Raw genomic sequence first — 19,370 nt, forward strand, 5'->3', positions numbered from 1 at the left:
GACAATACACTCAAACAGTTTGCAACATCAGAGAGACTATCACACCATCTCTGCCTCAGAAAGACTTTATACAGCTGCATCCTACACAACGAAAGTGTTAAGATAAATAGTCTCTCTTGATATTTAATGGCACAGATAGTCTGCTCCCTTCACTTTGCTCACAACGCCAAGCATTAGATCATCACAACAGATATTTTAAGTTTCCTACTCCCCAGCTCTCCACAGCCCACAATCTCCTGCAGTCTACAAGGCTCTCAAATATTTAAGAGTATCCTGCAACAAGTTTCACCCGAGGGAATACAGTTCAGCAAGCAGGAATGTCAGACTGAACCAAGGCTACACCACCACTTCATTCTAGAGACAGCATTATAATCAGGGACTGTGATGTTGCAGGTAGCCTGTATGTCTAGGTTCAGTATCCAGGCCACAGCTGCAGAGGAAGGTGTATTCTCCTTTTTATTTTACTGTTTGTCAAACCTGACAGCACTCAATATTGCACAATCACTTCAAAGAAGATAATTCTGTAACATGCACCCCTGGGGGATTGGGGGCTGGGGGATAAACATTATGGTTGCTGTGGGAATCTTAATTCTGGATTTCAGGACTTGCATATTTAAAACCTCAAATTTAACATTGCATTAATGTAGCTTCATGCATTGAATTAAGGAATGACTCAGTACAAATCTCCATGCATCTACTGAAGTCCTGACATCCCAAGGACAAGAGGCACAGAATAGAAAAAAAGATAGCACAGGCAACAAGAAGAGAATGAGAGGCAGAGAGGAACCTGTGAGCAGGGAAGCAACAAACTGGCACAGCTGAGGCACAACAAACCCCACACCAAACCAGATCTGTCAGTTGAGGCTCCTTGTTCTTACAGCTAAAGGTTATGTAGCTTGCCAGGATAAAAAGAGCTTAAAGCAGAAACATAAATGGGCACAGAGGAAAAGGTCCCTGAAAGGTCCAAGGAGGAGATTCCCCAAAAGTAATAGTGTAACCTGTACTGAGAAGGGAAAGATCATATCTAGATAGCAAAAATTCACTAATTTTTTTAATTATCATGGCAGAGTGCCCAGATGATGACTTTAAAACTCCTTCAGCTATTCAAGCATTTAATACTTGTTTTCTCCACTTCTCTGAAGTTTAACTGCAATGCAAACACAGCAGTAGTGCTGTCTGAAGTTCAGGGTGCAGGCAGAAGCAGCAGCCAATGGGGTTCATCCATTGGCAAGCATCCCAAAACTCAACCCTCTTTTAAGAATCCAGGTCAGTGCTTCATGTTTTGGGCCAAAGCTGGTCTTTAGGCAGGCTAACGCCTATATTTTATACTAGAGTGCTCACACTCCTCTCAGCACAGGAGGTGAGACAGCAGGGCAGCTCTCCTCTGCTCCCACACTCATCCTCCCCATTTCAGCAGAGTAAGGAACATCTCCATTGTTCATTCCTTATCTAAGATCAGCAGCAGCATTGGCTGAATTACTTCTCCTCTCACCCCACCCACCAAACCAAGCACAAATCTTAGCTGAGCCATGGGTGCTGCCCAGTCTTTCTTCCTAAAAACCAGCACCCCAAGAAGGGGTCCCACACACCAGGCTGTGACAAGGGGCTGAGTGCAGAAGGTGGACGTGCCAGCCAGCAGGGCCTGCTGGATGAAACCAGGCAAGTGTGCATACCCCTGTGAAGAATCAGGTTACCCTGCAACAAAGATAGTGTGTGTATGTGCAAAGGAGGGAAGTCAAATCCTTCTGCCTGGGTTCCAAGGCTTGCTTTGTTGCTAAAATAAACCAGTGTTTGTTCCTGGGAGTGATGGGGGGCCGGACTCAAAGCAGCCAGAGGCAGAGAGAACCCTCTCATTCTGAGTTACAAACAAGGGTTTAAAAAAAAAAACCAAACAAAACAAATCAAACCAAAAACTTGGGACCCAACTATTCTTTACCTCACATATCAGGGTAAGGAAACCCAAGGGCAAACTGCTGATCTCAAGGGTGCCCGGGAGCAGACAAACTATACGTTGATGACTGAGCAGTCCAAAAGCTGACTGCTCCAGTGGAAATTCCAGTCCTTGCTCAAAGGCTGAAAATATATATGCCTTTGTATAAGCTATTACTTTGCTTGCTGGATCTATATAACACTTTACATATGTTTTTTTCCTGACATTTTCCATACTCCACCAGAAACTTGAGTAACTGCGCCACTTCTGGAAAAACAAGCTTGCATCCAGCTTTTCTCAAAAGAGTTTCTCCCCCCATCCTCAGAGTCCCAAACTGCAAAAGTATCTAAACCCTTCCTGCTCCTCTCCTAGCCTTCTGAGACTTACAGATCCCTTTCAGCAGCACTCCTTCACTACCTGGGATGTCTCTCAGTAACACTAAAAATCCCATAAAGCAGAGGCACATGGGAACAGCTTTATGCATAAAAAAAAATTATATATACACACACAGGTCTCTCAGTTGGCAGAGAGTGAGCAGCATTATACCAAAAATTTTGTCTCCAAGGCACCTGCCCAAAACTGTTCTCTCTAGAGGCACTTATAACCACAGGAAAAGCCTGCTTGATACCCAGTTAATAGTACTTGCTCAAAACATTATTTTTTTCAAAGGGAAAACTAGCCCACAGTGAGTAGAGGCTGCACAGAGCTAAGCCCAACAGTGAAGGCCGCTCACGTTAGTGCAGAGTCCTTCAGCTTTCCATTCCTTATATGTGCAAAGTGTGCAAGCCCTCACACACGCTTCCTACTCACCCAGAGGTACATCATGTTAGCCTGGGTCCTTCAAACCCAGCAGTGAGATGATCCGGCAACACAAGAGGCACTTCAGTAAGACTGACGAGACCGAGGTTGGTCGAGGGTGGTTTTTTTTGTTTTTTTTCTTAAAGAAAAAAAATCCAAACGGCTCAGTTTGAGGCTTAGAAAGCGTCTCGCCTCCTCCACCCCCCTCTTCCAGCTCTGGCTGTTCTGCGCTCTTCTCTCGCACTTAATCTCTCCCTGGGAGTTCCCAGCCCCGTGTGTCTGTACTGGCGTGCACAGCACACACTCTGCATTCGCCTCCAGGGAATTTCTCTCTGTCATTCTGCTTCTAAAAACACAATCTCAGCCTCACAAGATTCTTGCAATAGGCAGGGATGGGTGGGGTTAGTAATAAATGCAGCCCGGCTTCCAGTGCTGGAGAGCGCTTACTTTAGAAAAGGGAACTGTAGCCGTGAATGAAGCAGAGAAAAACCTTGTCCTCCAAGGTCACTGGGGGTGAGGACCCATTCCCCCCCACCCACTAATTGTTCCTCCAGAAATCATCCGTAGATGCAGGAGCCACGCAGGGTGCCATAGGCAGGTTCTGCACATCTTCATCTACCCCCTTAGTCAACACCCCAAATTCGGTCACAATTCAGTAGCTGTATTTAATCATTAACCACTGACAGGCATCAAGGGGCATAACTACAGGGATCCTGAAGCTAAGGAGAAAATCCGTGTGTGCCAGCCCTGGAGCTCCCTCAGGAAGAGCAACCACTGCCGGCATGAGCTGGGGAAGAGAAGCGACACAGATAAAGGGGTTAATCTGCTTTCGCAGGTGGCTCCACATGAGTGTTTTACAGACTTGCATACTGCTAGAGGGAAAGCAGCAGCTGGCTCCGGTTCCTCAGAGTGTATCGGGTTCCCACTTGCCTGGAGGCAGCTTCCCCCCAAGTCTGACTGGGGCAAGTGCCCTCACAGCCCTGTGCTCCCAGCCTGCTCCAATTTCAGGACTGCAAAGCTCTGCTGGTGGGGCGGCAGCCCCAGGAAAGGCGCGCTGAGCGAAAGACACTCGTCCCAGTTCCCTCGACAAGCACCAGCAAGCCCTTCCCCGCACGAGCAAATCCTCGTCCCATCCCCCGTGCGCGATGCCACAGGATGAGTGTCACCTCGCATCTCATTAATCAGTTAAACCGCTCTTCCAAACTAGGAAAACGGGTTTCTCGCCCCCTTCCCTTCCCAGCTCAAAATGAAGAATTGACTTCCCTTGCTTCCAAATGCTAAGTTAAATATGGCCTCATCTCAAATGGGAAAAAAAAAAAGTAAAAAAAAAAAAGTGTTTTCATTGAGGTACTGGTCTCCTTGGAAATGAGTTTTGAAGAAATATTTTTATCTCAGCTAAAGATATAGAAATGGTGCTATTCCACGTATCACCTCTGCTTCCTCTACTTACAGATTACTTAAATGCAATCCAGGGGGCTTGGAGCAAAGCACGTGTCCGGGCTCCATACAAGGCCCTGTTGACATGGGGTGACAAATGGATGGGCCCCCTGTCACAGCCAGCCCAGACACCCGAGATGTGCTCCACACTCCCCAGGCTCCCCTCACCTTCAGCAAGCCACAGACACACCCCAGGGCAGGCATGTCCCAGGAACAGACCTGAGCACGTGGGATGGCAATAAAGGAAATAAATACATAACTGTCAGTGCAGTCCCACATAGAAACCTGGAGAAAAGGCTTATTCCCATTACCAGGAAGCAGTCAATAGGGATCTGCTGGTTAAAGACAAGCAAGACAACACTACTTTCCAGCCCAGAAAACCCAAGCCCTGGTGCTTAGGGAAAGGAGCAAGAGCTCCTCCAGAAAGCTGGGATTGCACAGGGTTGTTCCATTATGGCATTGCTCAGATCTCCCATCTGCTCTCACCTTTTGGCACAATGGGTCAGGTTGAGAGGGTGAAAAGCAATGTTCCTAAAAATCACTAACTGCACTAAAGCCTATGCCCCACAGTCTCCAAAGAGTGAAGCATGTGATCCAAAAACCTGTTCTCAAAGGCTCTGAGAGGAGCGAAACAGCAGCAACGCTGACATTTGCATCACGATTAGACACTTCTGTTAACATCTCTGCAGTAGGGTCACACCAGCAGCAGCAACTAGTTCAGCCAGCCTGCAGACTGAAGCAGACATTTCTGCACCAGATAACCTTGATGGCATTTTCAAGGTTTTCTTCTGCTCCAGAATCACAATTCAAAAATGATCTTATGGTCATTTAAATGAAAGCTGAGATTCCTTGTGTGTAGGGGAAAAAGTGTGAAGACACATGGACCAGGTAAACAAACCCAAATAAATCCTACTTCATATAAAAGACTCGAAAAGGACGAGTCTTAAAACTAAGCTGAAGATTTATTAAAAACGCCCCTAATTAAAAACATAGAAAAAGAAACAAAAAGGAAAAAAAAAAAATTCTTCCCCTTCTTCCCCAAGCTCTCATCCTATAGGCCACCTTCTGCGAAAGAAAATAAAAACTTTCAGAATAAGCCTACTCATTAATTTCAATAACTGAGGCTTGTTACAAATCATCCCAGCAATTCCACATTGTGCAGGTCACATTCAGCTCCAAATCAAAACAAGACCCGTGAACCCTCCTTGAACCATCTAAATACTACCTCAAAATTTATTTGCCACTATAGCTACAAGGCCACCACCTCCCCATGGAAGGCACACAGAAAGATTACTGAGAGCAGCAGACTTCTGGTGATGCAATGCCTTTGTCCTGGAGCAGGAACCCTGTTTGATGAACTGCAAGAGCAGGTTTCTCTACACCCAATATTCTCAAGCAGTGAGAGGAGTACCCAGCAGGTGAGGAAATGAGGCTGTGGGAGGACTCGAGAGGCACCACCACCCTGCTTCAAGAGAGCTGGTGCTGCCCAGAGGTTCAAATCAACACAACAAACGTGAAGCACATGCCCACGACTATCCACAGCTGCAGAACTGGTAGCAGTGCCATTTTAGCCTCAGATTACAAGCAAGAAAAAGATTTGGCTTGGCTGATACAATTGGGGGAGGCAAGGAACAACTAGATGTTGTTCATTCTTCATTCTAGGTCATCATTATGCTTTTTTTCAGATTTTTCAACTACATTAGCTGGTATATAAAGAGTATCCATACAAGACATTTCTTTCTGAAAAATTTCTTCTAAAAGAGCACAAAATATTCTCTAAGGAGCAAGAGGACAACAGTACATCAATGCATCTTATTCCAGAAAAACAAAGACAGACATGACTAAGACAGGCTTCTGATACAGGTAGCTAGGATCCCCTACAAATGTTTTGCCATAATCCTAACAACAGTAGTTTACAGGATAAGTGTCAGGGAGCTTGTAAAGTCTGCTGCGTGTGGAAATACACATTATCTCTTAGGGATCTTTCATGTCTCAAGCAGGATTAAAAGTAGAAAGGAAAAGATTTTAAAATTAATATATACCAAGCTATGAGAAAAATGTTCAGAGAACTGTAGCTTAGTGAAACACTGGTCCCTCTTCTGTGATGGGAGGCTGTTGTGTAAATCAAAGTGAAAGGGGAAGAAAGCAGTCTGCAAAGACTTTAATGCTTGTTAGAGAAGTAAGGAAGATCTTAGCAAGTAACAAAAGGGGAAAGAGAAAAAAGGGAGCAAGTAACCACCTATTTAATATTGTATAAAGAAATTTGGAAAAATAAGAGACACTGGGAAAAATGAAAAAAAAAATCTACCTGTTTCTGTACCAGTATCAAAAGCTTTAATTACATACAAGAATTATTGTGACTACTCAGTTATGTGCATAAGCTCAACCCAAGTATACTGCTGGCATATAAGTTTCAAATAAGACAAATGCTTAAAAAATAATTTACAGAAAGTTCTAGCCTATTTAGGAAAGATCTGAGTGGGCAAGCAGGGAATGGGCACGGCACAGTTTCAAAGAGTTGTTATCTGTTTCTAGCTGACTGTGTCTCAGAGGTGTATGATTTCAAATGCTCGTGGATTAACATTCTAGCAGATAAAGCTCAAGAAATGGTACGAGCTGGTGTGTCTGCTACACGCCACTGAAATCATATTAGATAGCACACAGGATGAGTGGCTAGATGAGCACCTCTTCATAACACAGGGAAAATCCCATCTGATCAGCTGGAATTTCTAATGCGACAACAGTTGCAGGAGGCATAGTGGGGCTGGTATCAAAGAACACCCTCCAGATTGCTAAATTAGAGAAAACAATTTCTTAGTTCATGAAGTGTTACATTGAAAATGAGTAAGTCCATATTAGATTCCATCTTGACAGAAAAGAGCAATCAATTGTAAAAATATAAATTGGCGGTAGCTTAGTTAAAGTGATTGTGACAATTGCATCTGGATATGTGCAAGGAGAATAGAGACCAAACCAATGCACCTACATACATACTCAGCACTTGAGTGGGACCAGAGGTACAGTGGCACATTTTTCCTAGACAGACAGATTGCTTTTCGGGCTTCCCTGTCACATCCCCGCACTTGAACACTTGTATATATTCTAGCAAGTGAAAAAAAAGAAAAGCTGAGAGAAGAAAATAGAAAGGAAATTAGAAAGGGAAAAAATAAAATTTACAAGGGAATCCTAGTGACAGGAGGTAAAATCCATAGTCAGAGCTGGAAGATGATAATGTGTTTTTAAAGCTTCTCAAGAATAGAAACCCCAGCAACTGCATTGATCCGCTACTATGGGGAAAAGGTAGAAACATTCCCAATACTGAAGGAAGAGCCAAAGCATTCAATCCGTATTTCTGTTCTATATTTGGAGAAAAGTCAGCTGTTGCAGTCTGTGATAACAAAATGCCTTCCATTCCAACAGTAACTAAGGAAGATGTTCCAACAGCTACCCAACAGCTCTGTGGCTCTCTTATCTAGCTCAAGCTTGCAAACAAAAGGGATGCAACCAGATAACAAGTGGGTTTTAACTGTACTACAGCTGTGGACATATTGAAATGTGGACACTCTGCAGTCTGCTTTGAACTGCATCACCTGCACTTTGAGCTCTAATAAGCCCTAACTACAAGCACTAACATTAAACCTGCCATAAGGCCAAAAGCACCACTGTGATGCAATGGCAACACCAAATGCAGATGTTTCTTGCAGCCCATTATTATTAAAGCCTTGCTGCTGCTCGCTGAGTTTGGCCAGCCCCCATCATACCAGAAGACTCCATCAGGAAAGCAGCACTACTGCTAAAGGAATGAGACTGCAGAAGGCTGAACAGGGAAATTTAATTTCAAACTGAAGGAAAGCAGCTCCTCACAGCCAAAAGCCACACTGTGTCCACATTTTCTGCAGAAGCTGGATTCAGACCGAGGATGAAGACTCAATCATTGTCCTACCACAGCAAACATTTCAAGAACCATCTACAAAAGGTCTAACTTGAGACTGGAACAGCAACATGCTCTACAGCATCCAGAGGGAAATTTCTCCAATTCAGTGGCTGCTTTCCATGGCTTATCTGACTCCAGCAGAAGATCCCAGGGAGAGAACAGGGGAATCAGACCTCTGCTAGTCGTGGGTTTGGGCATCCCTTGTGTCTTGGGGGGTTTTATTTGGTTGGATTGGTTGATTTTTATTTGGGGTTTGTTTTGGTTTTTTGAAAGAAGATTAGAGATGGGGCTGGAAGCTATCTGGGGAGAGGCACAGAAGGCAGCCTTGGGCACACATGCAGTTCCTATGGAGATAAGAGGATCTTCTTTGAGGTCGGTTTGCTCCTTTGGGTGCCGCTGGGGACTACCCTGGCGGCAGAGTACTGCTCATTTGTGAGACTGCCTCTGCTCAGGATGCTGGATTATCTGTGATTATCACAATTTCTGAGACACAAGGTAGATTTCCTCTCAGCATCCAAAAGGACTACAGGAAGCCTCACTCTGCATTATCCTGTTTATGAAAGGAAGCAAGAATACAAAGTGCATACAATAAATCATCCAGAAAAAGACCACAATTCCTCTCAGATGTTTTGCCAAGCAAATAAGCCAAACACTGGCATATTACAAGAAAAAACCCAACATTTTGTTATAGAGCAACCCATTTCATTACTGAAAACTGGATTCCCTGTTTTCTCTTCTGCATGTATGGTACAACAAGAGGCTTCAGAAAAGAGATTACTTATTTAAAGCAACCTATCAAAGGCTAGTTCATCTTCCACAAAAAGCAGAAAGCCTGAAACAATAAAACACCCTGACATGCAAACAAACCCAACAATTTTTAAGGACTGTCCTGCTACTGACTTATCACAGTAGTTAAATTTAAGTCCTTAAATAAACTTCAGGAGATCTCAATTCATAGGCTTATCATTCAAGTACATAAGGTTAAAAAAAAAGAAATGGATACCACTAAAAGCTTTTTCGAGTTTGTTTGGGATTTTCCTCTCCTCACAACTATGCTCAAGAGCACTATTCAGGAAGGCACTGCCAATTCTTCAAGAGAAAAAAGCTTAGTAACTAGGAAAGGTACTTCACTGAAAACATGTTCCCAAAAATACACTTTTAAATTAAAACCAAGAACACCCACATGAACAAAACTAAATTGTGAAGCCAGAGAATTCAAAGTTAAACACTGAAGAGCATGCAAACATTTAGATGTAAGGAATTCTCACAGCTCCAGTTTGGGCATTCATTTGCAGAAACAGAATGACTATGCAGCCACTCCCAGGATATAGCAAACATGAGTTGGGCAGCCAAGTGGGAATTTCCATGAATTATACCTGTCAGCCTTACTGTGGTGGATCAGGAGTGAAGTCTGCAATCCTCCAATATCTTCTGAGGAGAATCTAGCTGGCTGAACATCTACAGAAGAAAAAGCTTCTCTGTTGCTGTGTTGCCACCCTAGGCCTGATTTTCAGGCTGTTTCTTCTGCATTCTATCACACAAGGATCTAGTCTGAAGTCCACACTGAACTGGCACAGAACAAATATACTTAGGTACTTGTAAGAGGGTAACAGAGTAAGCTCCAACTCTGGTATTTAAACATAACTTTTTTAAAGCTCAGTTAGCTAATAACTGCCTTAATACCTTCATAAAGGGAAAAAAGTTGATCTCCCTTCAGTTTTTCCATGGAGTAGCAGAAAGCTATTACACAGCATCAAATTCCAACAGAAGTCTATTTTTAGTGTCAAATCAGGAGTACAATATCCAATTGAACTGATAAAAGGCAGAAAGATTCTCTCTGCCCTAGACTTGTCAGTGTTAAACAGGGTGTTTCTGTGGCTGTGGATTCTGAAGAGGAAGTCATAAACAAACAAAAAAAAAAAAATCAGCTCAGCTCCTACATCAACAACTCATCTCTTCACAGTCCACAGAGGAAGTTATACCAAAGGATGCACTGAAGCTGATGGCATCCAATTCAAGGTGTGAGACTTCAGGTAGCAAGAAGGAAACTGCTTCCAAAACCTTATCAATCAAGCTGCAGCACCATTGCCCCATTTTTTTTGTCTCTGTGTTTACCATGTCAAGTGGCTGCACTGCATCAGCGATTAATCAGCACAGCAACATGCCAGAAATTAAGAAAGGGTATGAAGATGAAAGTATTGCAACAGAAGGTAAAGGAGAAGACAGAGCATAGCTCTCTTGCCTGGACCACAGGGGCATTTACTAATATGCTGAAACTTTGGCTTAGGTCTGTTGATAATAAATGGGAATACAGATGGAGAGTAATACCATCCTGCAGAAAGGGACTCCTCCTGGCTTGTTTGTGCAAAGGAAGGTTAACAATGTTAGTGAGTTATTCAGGAAGTAATGGATACCTTCTTGCCCTGAGCAAATTCCTTTTCAATAACAGTAGTATTTTCCTAGGCAATATGACTATATCAAGGTATAATGGCTACTATATTTATCTACAGAGGCCCTGTACTGCTGGGATCTAATTTACTATGGCTTAGAAAGCAGTTTACAAATCCTGGGATAGTAAAGTTGCTAGAGAGAGGAATAAAATTCTATCCTTTATTGCTTGAGTTAAAAAATGGGTTTTAATGTCCCTTTTTAAGGGTATAAAATGCATTCTCCTAAACTTAGAGACTCAAAGACTAATAAATCCTTAAAGTAAACTGTAAATACACCTATGAGAGGGAAAAAAATCAGCTAACAAATACTACAATCTGCCCATTTTTTTATCCTTATCGTCACAGATGCCTTATTTCTTATTTCTCTTTTATTCAAATAACATTCTTTCATTTGACCCTCTAAGAAGAAGAAAAATCCATGGCTTTCCCTAGCAGCCTTATGTACCTAATGAAGACAAAATAGCTGAATGCCTGAAATAAGGCTTCAGCGTGGGAAATGGCACAAGGATATAATCAGCAAAGAAGAAAGGAATTACTGCAGCTAATGAAGAGCTAACACCAATAAACACTGAATGACATCTCCTGAAAAACAACAAAACCCAATTGCTAAAAGACTTTGGTGGAACACAACCTGTGATAAGTATGGGTGGGTGGAAAGAGACCAAACACACGTGTTAAGGACTGCAGATATTTCCATTACATAACGGGAGTAAGAAAACCCAGGCAAAATCGCCATTAGCAGAACTAAAAGCAAAATATTTCTACAGGGGTATTGGCAGTTGTCAAGCCACATAAAGGAATAGCAGACTGTTCAAATGTAAAAGGCATTAATAAAGCATAAGAAAAGAGGTATAAATAGATATAAAACAGAGAAAGATTTTGAGATGACAGAAAAGCCACCGGAAAATTTTAGTTATAGAATATAATATCCCCAACTTCAATTCACAATGATCAGCAAAGGTCAGTTTTCAGAAATGCAATTCTGTTTCTGATCTCATTCTGAGCAAAGCACTCTTTAACTATACCTGTGCCACCACCATCTAGCTGGATTACTCTCATGGCTGCAGCAAACAGTTCCCTCCATCTGACTCGTCCCTAAGGGAGCTATGAGCTTAAGACTATTTAGAAAAGCGTGTATGTGTAAAGACTGACTGCACTACTGGTCTCCCACTTTATAAACAAGAGAGAATCTATTCTTCAAAGTCTTTTCAGTGTATACACTTAACATGGAACTTCCAAGAGGCATACAGATAGATACCTACCTATGATTTAACAGATCTCACATGCACTGAGTACTGAAAACACCCACATTTTGTCACATGGGATGTCCCAACAACCTGGCATTTGTGTCAATGATTGTACTTGAATCAGGAGGATTTTGGCTTTTGTAGGAGCAGCCTGGCTATAGATCTGATATTCAGCATCACTGCAGTCTGTGAGGTCACATACTGTGACCTTCAAACACCTCACATTAAGGCTCATCCACCTTCCCTTCTTTCTCTGACAGGCAACCATGACAAAAAGCAAACCTAAAAACCCCACACCCAAAGAAAAAGTACTGTGAATTCCATTCTGTTGCATTTTCTGATCAAATCCTGGCAAAATCAGACTCTTGCATTAGGTATTAATTGCAGCCTCCTTATTCTTCCAATCCCTTTCTAATAAAGACAGACTGAATGAGTAGCAACTCACTTAGTTTAGATGAAATGAATGGTTTGAAGTAACTATGGCTAGTCAACACATGCATTTATTGTGTCCTAGGTTCTATGCAATATAGTCTTATTTTATCTGAATCCAGATTTAAGCTCTGAAGTGTAACCATGCCATCTGATAAGTATTGTAACTGCTAGAGAAACTACACACTTGGATAACAAAGCAACAATATATTAAATTGTTCCCTGTTCCCAAATTTCCAGAAAGCAACAGTGACCAGAACAATCTTTTTTCATCCTTGTGCGACCTGAAGAATGCAGTTTCCCTTTCAGATAAAGGCCTTTCTATGGTTATCTAATGGTAATGTCACTACAAACTGGATTAGAGACGCCCAGAAACCTCGAAATTCGTACACAGATAGTCAGCTGTATCCAAAGTCTAAGTCTGAAGGAAATCAAATGCTCCAAATTGTGCTTAATGTAGTTAACTTTGCCCTTTAGGTAGGATAAACCAGTAAGAACATATTACACAGTGATTAGATTAATTCTTGAGTAAAATTCAGATGGCTGGCTCTATCTGTCTATTTCAAATTATTTCAGTGACGATCATTTTTCCCGTACTCTGCTCTGCAGCAGCAGCTGCTCGAGAAAAACAGCAGTTCTCTGTCTGGGGTGAAGTTGACAGCAACTGGGGACAACGCTGCTGTCAGAGTTCAGCTCCCAGTTCTGAAATGCCATTCTACTGGAAATACCAAGGAGCCTAAATCCGGCTACATATACCACGGGATGTAAAATATCTCTATCTCAGCTTTCAACAGAAAGCTCGAGTCTCATGACATTTACTCCTTTGGCCCCTGTCAGTCTTCCTCCAGACCCCGCAAAGGATCGGAGCTAGCTGCCATAAATGGTTGGAAAACAAGATGTTGTTCTCCAAGCACTTGGAAATGAGCAGCACTGTTTTAGCTTAGAGAGACCATGGCAAGGAGCCAGGGTGACAGGTGCCCTAGAAATAAAGATGAGGATCAAACTGTTGTCAATGTAAGCCGCTGCTGTCCTCCTGACCTGTAAGAAAGGGTAGCCCATGCTCTCCAGGTGTAGCAGCAGGAACAATGGACCAGAAAACAAGAAGACGTGTTTGCTGGTAGTACCTGAAGTGTCTCCTCAACAAAATCCATCTGCAAAGGAATTTCAGTGGGTCTCATGAGATGCAATCCTATTGCTAAATCTTTATAGGGCCTGGCAGCAAGCCAGATTGATGCTCCTGTGACATCAGAGTGCAGTTTGTTGAAATCCAAAGGCAGCAAGAGTTAAAACCACAGATTCCTCCTAAAACTCCATGAGCTACAAACCTCTCGTGTGGGCAGCAGCAGCAACTAAATGCACTGAACAAGTGGCTGGCCTTTGGAAACAGAGGTGGGAAGAGACGGGTCATGGGGGACTGCCTGCCCTCACCCCCAGGTAAATAGCAGCACAGCATCTGCTGAGGTTTTCTGATAAAATCCATGAGACAGATCTCATCATTTTATCAACAGCCTCTGGAGACAGCAGCCTCTGACCTTTATCAGGAAGAGCACCCTTGTCCTCTAATCACAGACTTCCTGGAAAATGCAATCTAGCTGGCAATTAATACAGAATGGAAGGGGGGAAGGGGGGAAAAAAGCCTCCTAACATCAAATTATCACTCCAATATTTTTTAAGTATGTCCCCACCAAAATGCAGAATTCAAGCAGATTCTCACAACCTATTTCACTCCCACAGGCATTATTTAACAGTTTCTACTAAAAAGATTTTTCTCACCTCTCCCTCCACCAGAAAACCTGCCCCCTCCCACTCCCAGTCTTGCTTTGCAGATGTTGCCTGCGGCAGCACAGCATCTTGCTGTGAAAGCTCCAACGCAGGGGTGCAGAGCGTGACCTGGGCAGAATTACATGTGCCATTTCCACTGGGAAATCTAAGAGACTTATTAAGCCAGGACAGTGCCGATTAATCTACTAATGGAATGAATCAGAAGTGTGTTCCTGGCCCCTTCCCCTTCACATCCCAAAACCTCGGGGGAGCTGAAACCATCTGGCAAATGCCTACTCTGAGCAACATTATGCTACTGCTGGAAATACCTCTCCCTTAATACTAAGAAGAATGAAACCATCTTCCATCCACCAGGTAGTCTCAGGAGCATCTGCGTAGCTGGCTGAGGTAGGCTGCTTGCACACAGCATCCTTCCCCAGGCAATGCAGAGCTGCTCACTCACCATGCAGGAGAAGCCAGCAGAACAGAGAGCAATCCCGTTCATTTACTCGGGGTCCCGCTGAAGCCGTGCCGGACTTGGTGTAAGGCACAGAGGTGCAGATCCCAGCCGCAGGCAGGCAGAGGCACGCTCCCTGCCCAGCCTGAGCAAATGCTCCTCCTCAATCCTCTCAGTCCTTTCTTCATGCAAGTATGGTAGCAAGGACAGGTTTGTTTATGTTGATTAAAGAAAAATAATAATAACAATCTCTCTTCTAAACACATTCATAATGGAAATCTGACCAGAGAGCTTACAGGGAAATCAAAACATCAGACCAGTCCAAGGTCCATACACAGCAGATATTACTAAGACAAAACGAAGGACTGACTCAGAGATGCTGAATACCCCACACTATTTGAGTAATAAGGATGCTCAGGAAGAAACAGAGCTGAGGCAGCTGTCACAAAGAAAGGATCTTGGGCACTTTCAAGATCATATAGGAGCAGAGGAACCTCCTATCTTACAACCACAGAGAAAGACCAGTCATGTGGCTGTGGAATAATGTCAGTGCTAACAATTGGCTTTTAACTGTCACAAAATAACACAAACGCAGGACAGGGGAGTCAAGAGGTCCTCCATGCTCAGGGACAGCACAGAGTATGTTTAGACAAACATCCATCAGGAATTTCCTAACTTGTTATTACAGACTCCTAGAAACTGGAACTCTGATCCCCTAAATTACCCTTCCACTACTTCACTACATTGAATCAGAAAATGTTGGTTTACTCCACAATATCCAATTTAAGCCTTTCTTGATACCAATTAAGCTGTCTTCAATGGACATAGTAAATAATCAATCCCCATCCTCCATATTGTCTATTCTGTCCATTTTAAAAGAAGGAACAAGCTTGGTATTTTCCTATTATGTCAGGCTCCCTGAGCCTCCTTTTCTTGGTCTTCCCTGGACATTTTCTAGATTTCACCTGTGTAATGTCCTGAAGTGCGTACAAGTAGGCACAGTGCTCCACTTGCTGTATTAAGCTGCAAAGAATAACTGTCTTCTGCAGTTTACTTGACACACCTGGAAATGCATTCCAGGTTTTCAAGATTACAAAAACCAGCACCACATACTCAGTTTGTTATCTCCTATTACCCCAGATCTTTCCTTGGATATTACTGCTTAGCCAGTTAGCCTCCATTTTATACTGCATAAACAGTTCCTTTTGTTAATACTGCTTGGTTTTATTTAATTTCATATTGTTGGATTTCAGGGCATTTCTGGAATTTACGGTGATCTTTCCAATTTCTAATCCTATCTTCCAAAGGCTGCCAGGCCCTGCACATACATATGTTCAGTCACTGTTTTATTACCCTCAATTTTGATGAGCACTAGAGAACAGCAGAGCAGGCAAGCCAGACCACGTTAAGACTCCAGATCAGACACACACACACAGAAAAGCATGATATAATTGTTCCACATACGGTTTTCCAATGAGGTGTTCAGCCCCTTCTTAATTTCACCTTTCATTTGTCTAGTTTATGTAAAGGTCATGTGGGACTATGTCCAAAGCCAGTAGCTTTCTCTGTCTGCCAGGCCTGCTGCCATGTCAAACAAAAAAACAAAATTGATCTGACATGATTAGCCCTTAAAAATTAGCAATGTATGTCTGCTGTTGGCTTAATTTCCTTTAGTAAAGGATCTGACCATAAGCATCTGATCTTTCCCAGCATCTTTCCACATTCTGTAACTGCACTGACCAATTGAATTTCTTGGGATCTCTAAGCACCTTTAAAAAAATTAAGATGCAAGAATAATATTTATTCACGCACATGCTCTTCATTCACTTGAAAGTTGTGCGATTTCATGATGTGCAGAATACACGCTGGGGAAAACCCACCACGGAAGCTCTGCATGCCCAAAGGAGGGACCAACTTTCACAGTGCCAGCAGTGCTGGGCAGCAGCCCTCCCTCTGGAAGAAACCAGCTCGGGCCAGGATCCTGCTCAAGCCAGGAAAGCCTGGAGAGTGCCTGCTTAGGCTCCCCTCTAAAAGCAAGGCTATTATGAGCACTCCTCCTCCAACGACCCTCCTGGATCTGCCTCTGCTCACAGATTAAAGGCTTTTGTGGAAACCTTTTCCACTGTGATTCTTCAGCGCACCAAACGGTGGGACAGGACGCACGAAGGGGCTGCCCTCTCCCCACCCCTCTAAACACAACTTCCCTCGCCCAGAAGAGCCGCTCCAGAAGCACCTATGAGGAATCACCCCCAGACCCTTGCAGGACGCCAGAGGCCGAGCCCCCGTGTCCGTGCGGCGGGCTGTGCTGTGCGGGGCAACCCGAGGCGGCGGGCCCGGGCCGGGCCGAGCCGGGCCGGGCAGCGCTGGGCTGGCCGTGCGCTGGCTGCCCTCTCCCGGCAGCGCAGCGCCAGCGCCGCCCGGCCCCGCGGGGCACCCCCCTGGCACGGCACGGCACGGCACGGCACGGCACAGCACAGAGCCCTCTCCCGGCAGCGCAGCGCCAGCGCCGCCCGGCCCCGCGGGGCACCGCACAGCACAGAGCCCTGGCTCCCAAGAGCACGGGCTGTCCGGCAGCAACGCGCTGCGGTACCTCTGGGTACCTAGAAATAACAGCTGCACAGGTATTATTCAAGCGGTTTTAAAAAAATCATTTATATATCTATATATATATCTAGATAGATAGATAGATAGATATGTATATGCTGAGGACCCCAACTTCCCCTCATCCAAGAGCTTTAAAACCACCTCAATTTTAAGTTAGTGATGTACAGAAGAACTTTTCCCCCATAAAAAACACCTAAAGTAGGGAGCTGTTGCCACAGGATGCTGTGGATGCCAAAGGTTTAGGCAGGCTCCAAAACCATTTAGAGAAATTCAATAAAGAAAAAAATCTATCACAGGTGACTTTAAAAAAGAATAAAAATCTATAGCCAGGAAATCCCAAAGCCACAGGATTGCTTCAAGAGCACAGCAGAGGGGAAGTATCCCCAAATCTTGGCGCTGCTCCCTCTGTTTTAAGTACTTGCTATTAGACACTGTCAAAGCCAGAACACTGGAAGGCAGAGACCTTCTGTCTGACCCGGAATAGCTGCTTTCATGCCCTCAATAGGATATCATAGCTATCAACAGGCCATTTTCTCTGCACCATTTGGTTTTAGTCCTACAACTGATCCCGACTACTTCTAACACACATGCCACACTCTGGCGTAATCATTCAAAAGGGAAAATCTAAACAAGATGCTGTCCCTCTTGCCAAAGGAACTGAGGGGCTTGGGAATCTCCAGGATAAGACATGGAATAACACTCATATGGTCACCACAAGAGAAAAAGTGGTCTCCTGGTATCTCCCAAGGATGACTCACATCTCCTCTCCTTAACCCTTAAGCAGAGATGAGAAATTGCTTGAATCAGAGGACTCAAACATGAAAGGAATTTGTATTACATCATGCAAGCCCATTTCCTGCCAACGCCTTACAACCCCAGAGCTTTGGCCAGACTATTCATCAGCAAGGTATTTGTTACTTCCCTTGAGAAGCTGTTTATAGGTCTTAAGGAGCTTACTTCGAGGAAGTCTTCCCATGTACCTGAATTAGGTGCACTTCTTAACTATTTCTTCTCTTACAACTTTTTTCACGTGGTTACTTATTATCTTTTGTTATTGATTATGAGAAAGGCATGCACTGGCAATGGAGTTTGCTAGATATGTTTCTGGAAGGTATTCAGGGCTCTGTAAGGAAAGGATTCTGTGCCTTCTATTCAGAGATCAGAAAGGCAGCAGACATGAGGGAAGAGGGGAATAAATATACAGCCAGAGTGATCTACTTGCAAGACTCATGTCAACTGCAAGACATTGTGCTTCCTGTATTCTTTAAGGGGTTTGATGCTAGGAAATCAGCTAAACAAAGGAAAGGAGAGATTTGGGGAAATGTGGCTAATACAAGCACAGAGACTTGGTTCAGAGTGAAATTTCAGAAGGTTTATAACAAGCTAAGCTATTTGGTGGTTTGTGTCTTACAACATTTTTAATCCCCCTTATAACTTTTTTAACCCCCTTTTAATCCCCCTTCTTGCAGCATCTTAGGGATATAGTCTGGCATGAGAAAACAAGGAACCACTTCTTCATGCTTCAAGTGATCTAGCAAGTGCCTGACCAAGACAGTTCTGGATTCAGGGGAGATGCATCACCAGATCAATCTCAGTAGATCTTGCTTTTCCAACTCATCCTTAATTGTTTAAACTTCAATCTGTAACCAACTCCTCCTTCAGTTTTTAGCTAAACATTCTGTTCTCTATCTTCCTTCTCACAAACCACAATTTACATTGTTTTAACTCTCTTCACTCTCTCAACACGTTTTTACCTTCTGAATGTACTGTGAGTTTTAAGCAGCGTGGGATGCAATCTGGTAAAGGACTTCTCAGGTTCCTTCCCTCCTGCAGTGTTAAATGGCTTTCCATAAGCACATCTGAACTGGCCCAAACTCTTCATAGCTTCATGATGCAGTAACATCCCAGCAGTTCTCCCCCTACACACTCTTGAACCCCTTTGTGTGCAGCCACCTCAGAGATGCTTCTCACCTCCTGAATACATTGGACATTTTTGCCCAGACTACATTCTCTGAAATGAAGCTCATTATTTTCTATGGGATACTGCAGGTAAATCAGTAGTAGAATATCCCTTCAGTCCTGTCCAGTACAGTGTGGAAACACTTCATTGCTTGCCTGAAGAGGGGCTGTAGGAGCCAGGACATAGCAGATTTGGCAGACTTACCCCAGTCCACCTAATTTTAAACATAAGCAAAGTGCTTAGTGTAGTTTTCCCTCATTAGCTTGGTCCCATCCCAGATTTCAGGTTAATTGCTTTCAAGCCAAGAGGGACTCCTTAAAACTACCAGGAACACCAAGCCTGGTCTTCTCCATTTTACTTGGA

At 43.6% G+C, this 19,370-nt stretch overlaps 1 protein-coding gene across 15 annotated transcripts in view; it reads right to left on the reverse strand.

The window, feature by feature from the left end:
- RBFOX2 (RNA binding fox-1 homolog 2) overlaps positions 1-19,370 on the reverse strand; it is a 171,221-nt gene that overhangs the window by 111,367 nt on the left and 40,484 nt on the right. The window contains exon 1 of one of the 15 annotated variants that reach the window (XM_071422763.1): positions 14,450-14,564. The exons of 12 other annotated variants lie outside the window; for them this stretch is intronic. In XM_071422763.1, coding sequence (XP_071278864.1) covers positions 14,450-14,491 — 42 coding nt within the window. In that variant the 5' untranslated portion in view covers positions 14,492-14,564. Of the gene's footprint in view, positions 1-2,740; positions 2,771-11,574; positions 11,631-14,449; positions 14,565-19,370 lie in introns of those variants that run through there. 2 more of the 15 variants (XM_071422766.1, XM_071422765.1) reach the window with 2 other exon arrangements.

The sequence above is a fragment of the Agelaius tricolor genome, unplaced genomic scaffold (assembly GCF_023055355.1).
Source record: "Agelaius tricolor isolate 1412-34295 unplaced genomic scaffold, bAgeTri1.0.p SCAF_3, whole genome shotgun sequence".
Classification (NCBI taxonomy): domain Eukaryota; kingdom Metazoa; phylum Chordata; class Aves; order Passeriformes; family Icteridae; genus Agelaius; species Agelaius tricolor.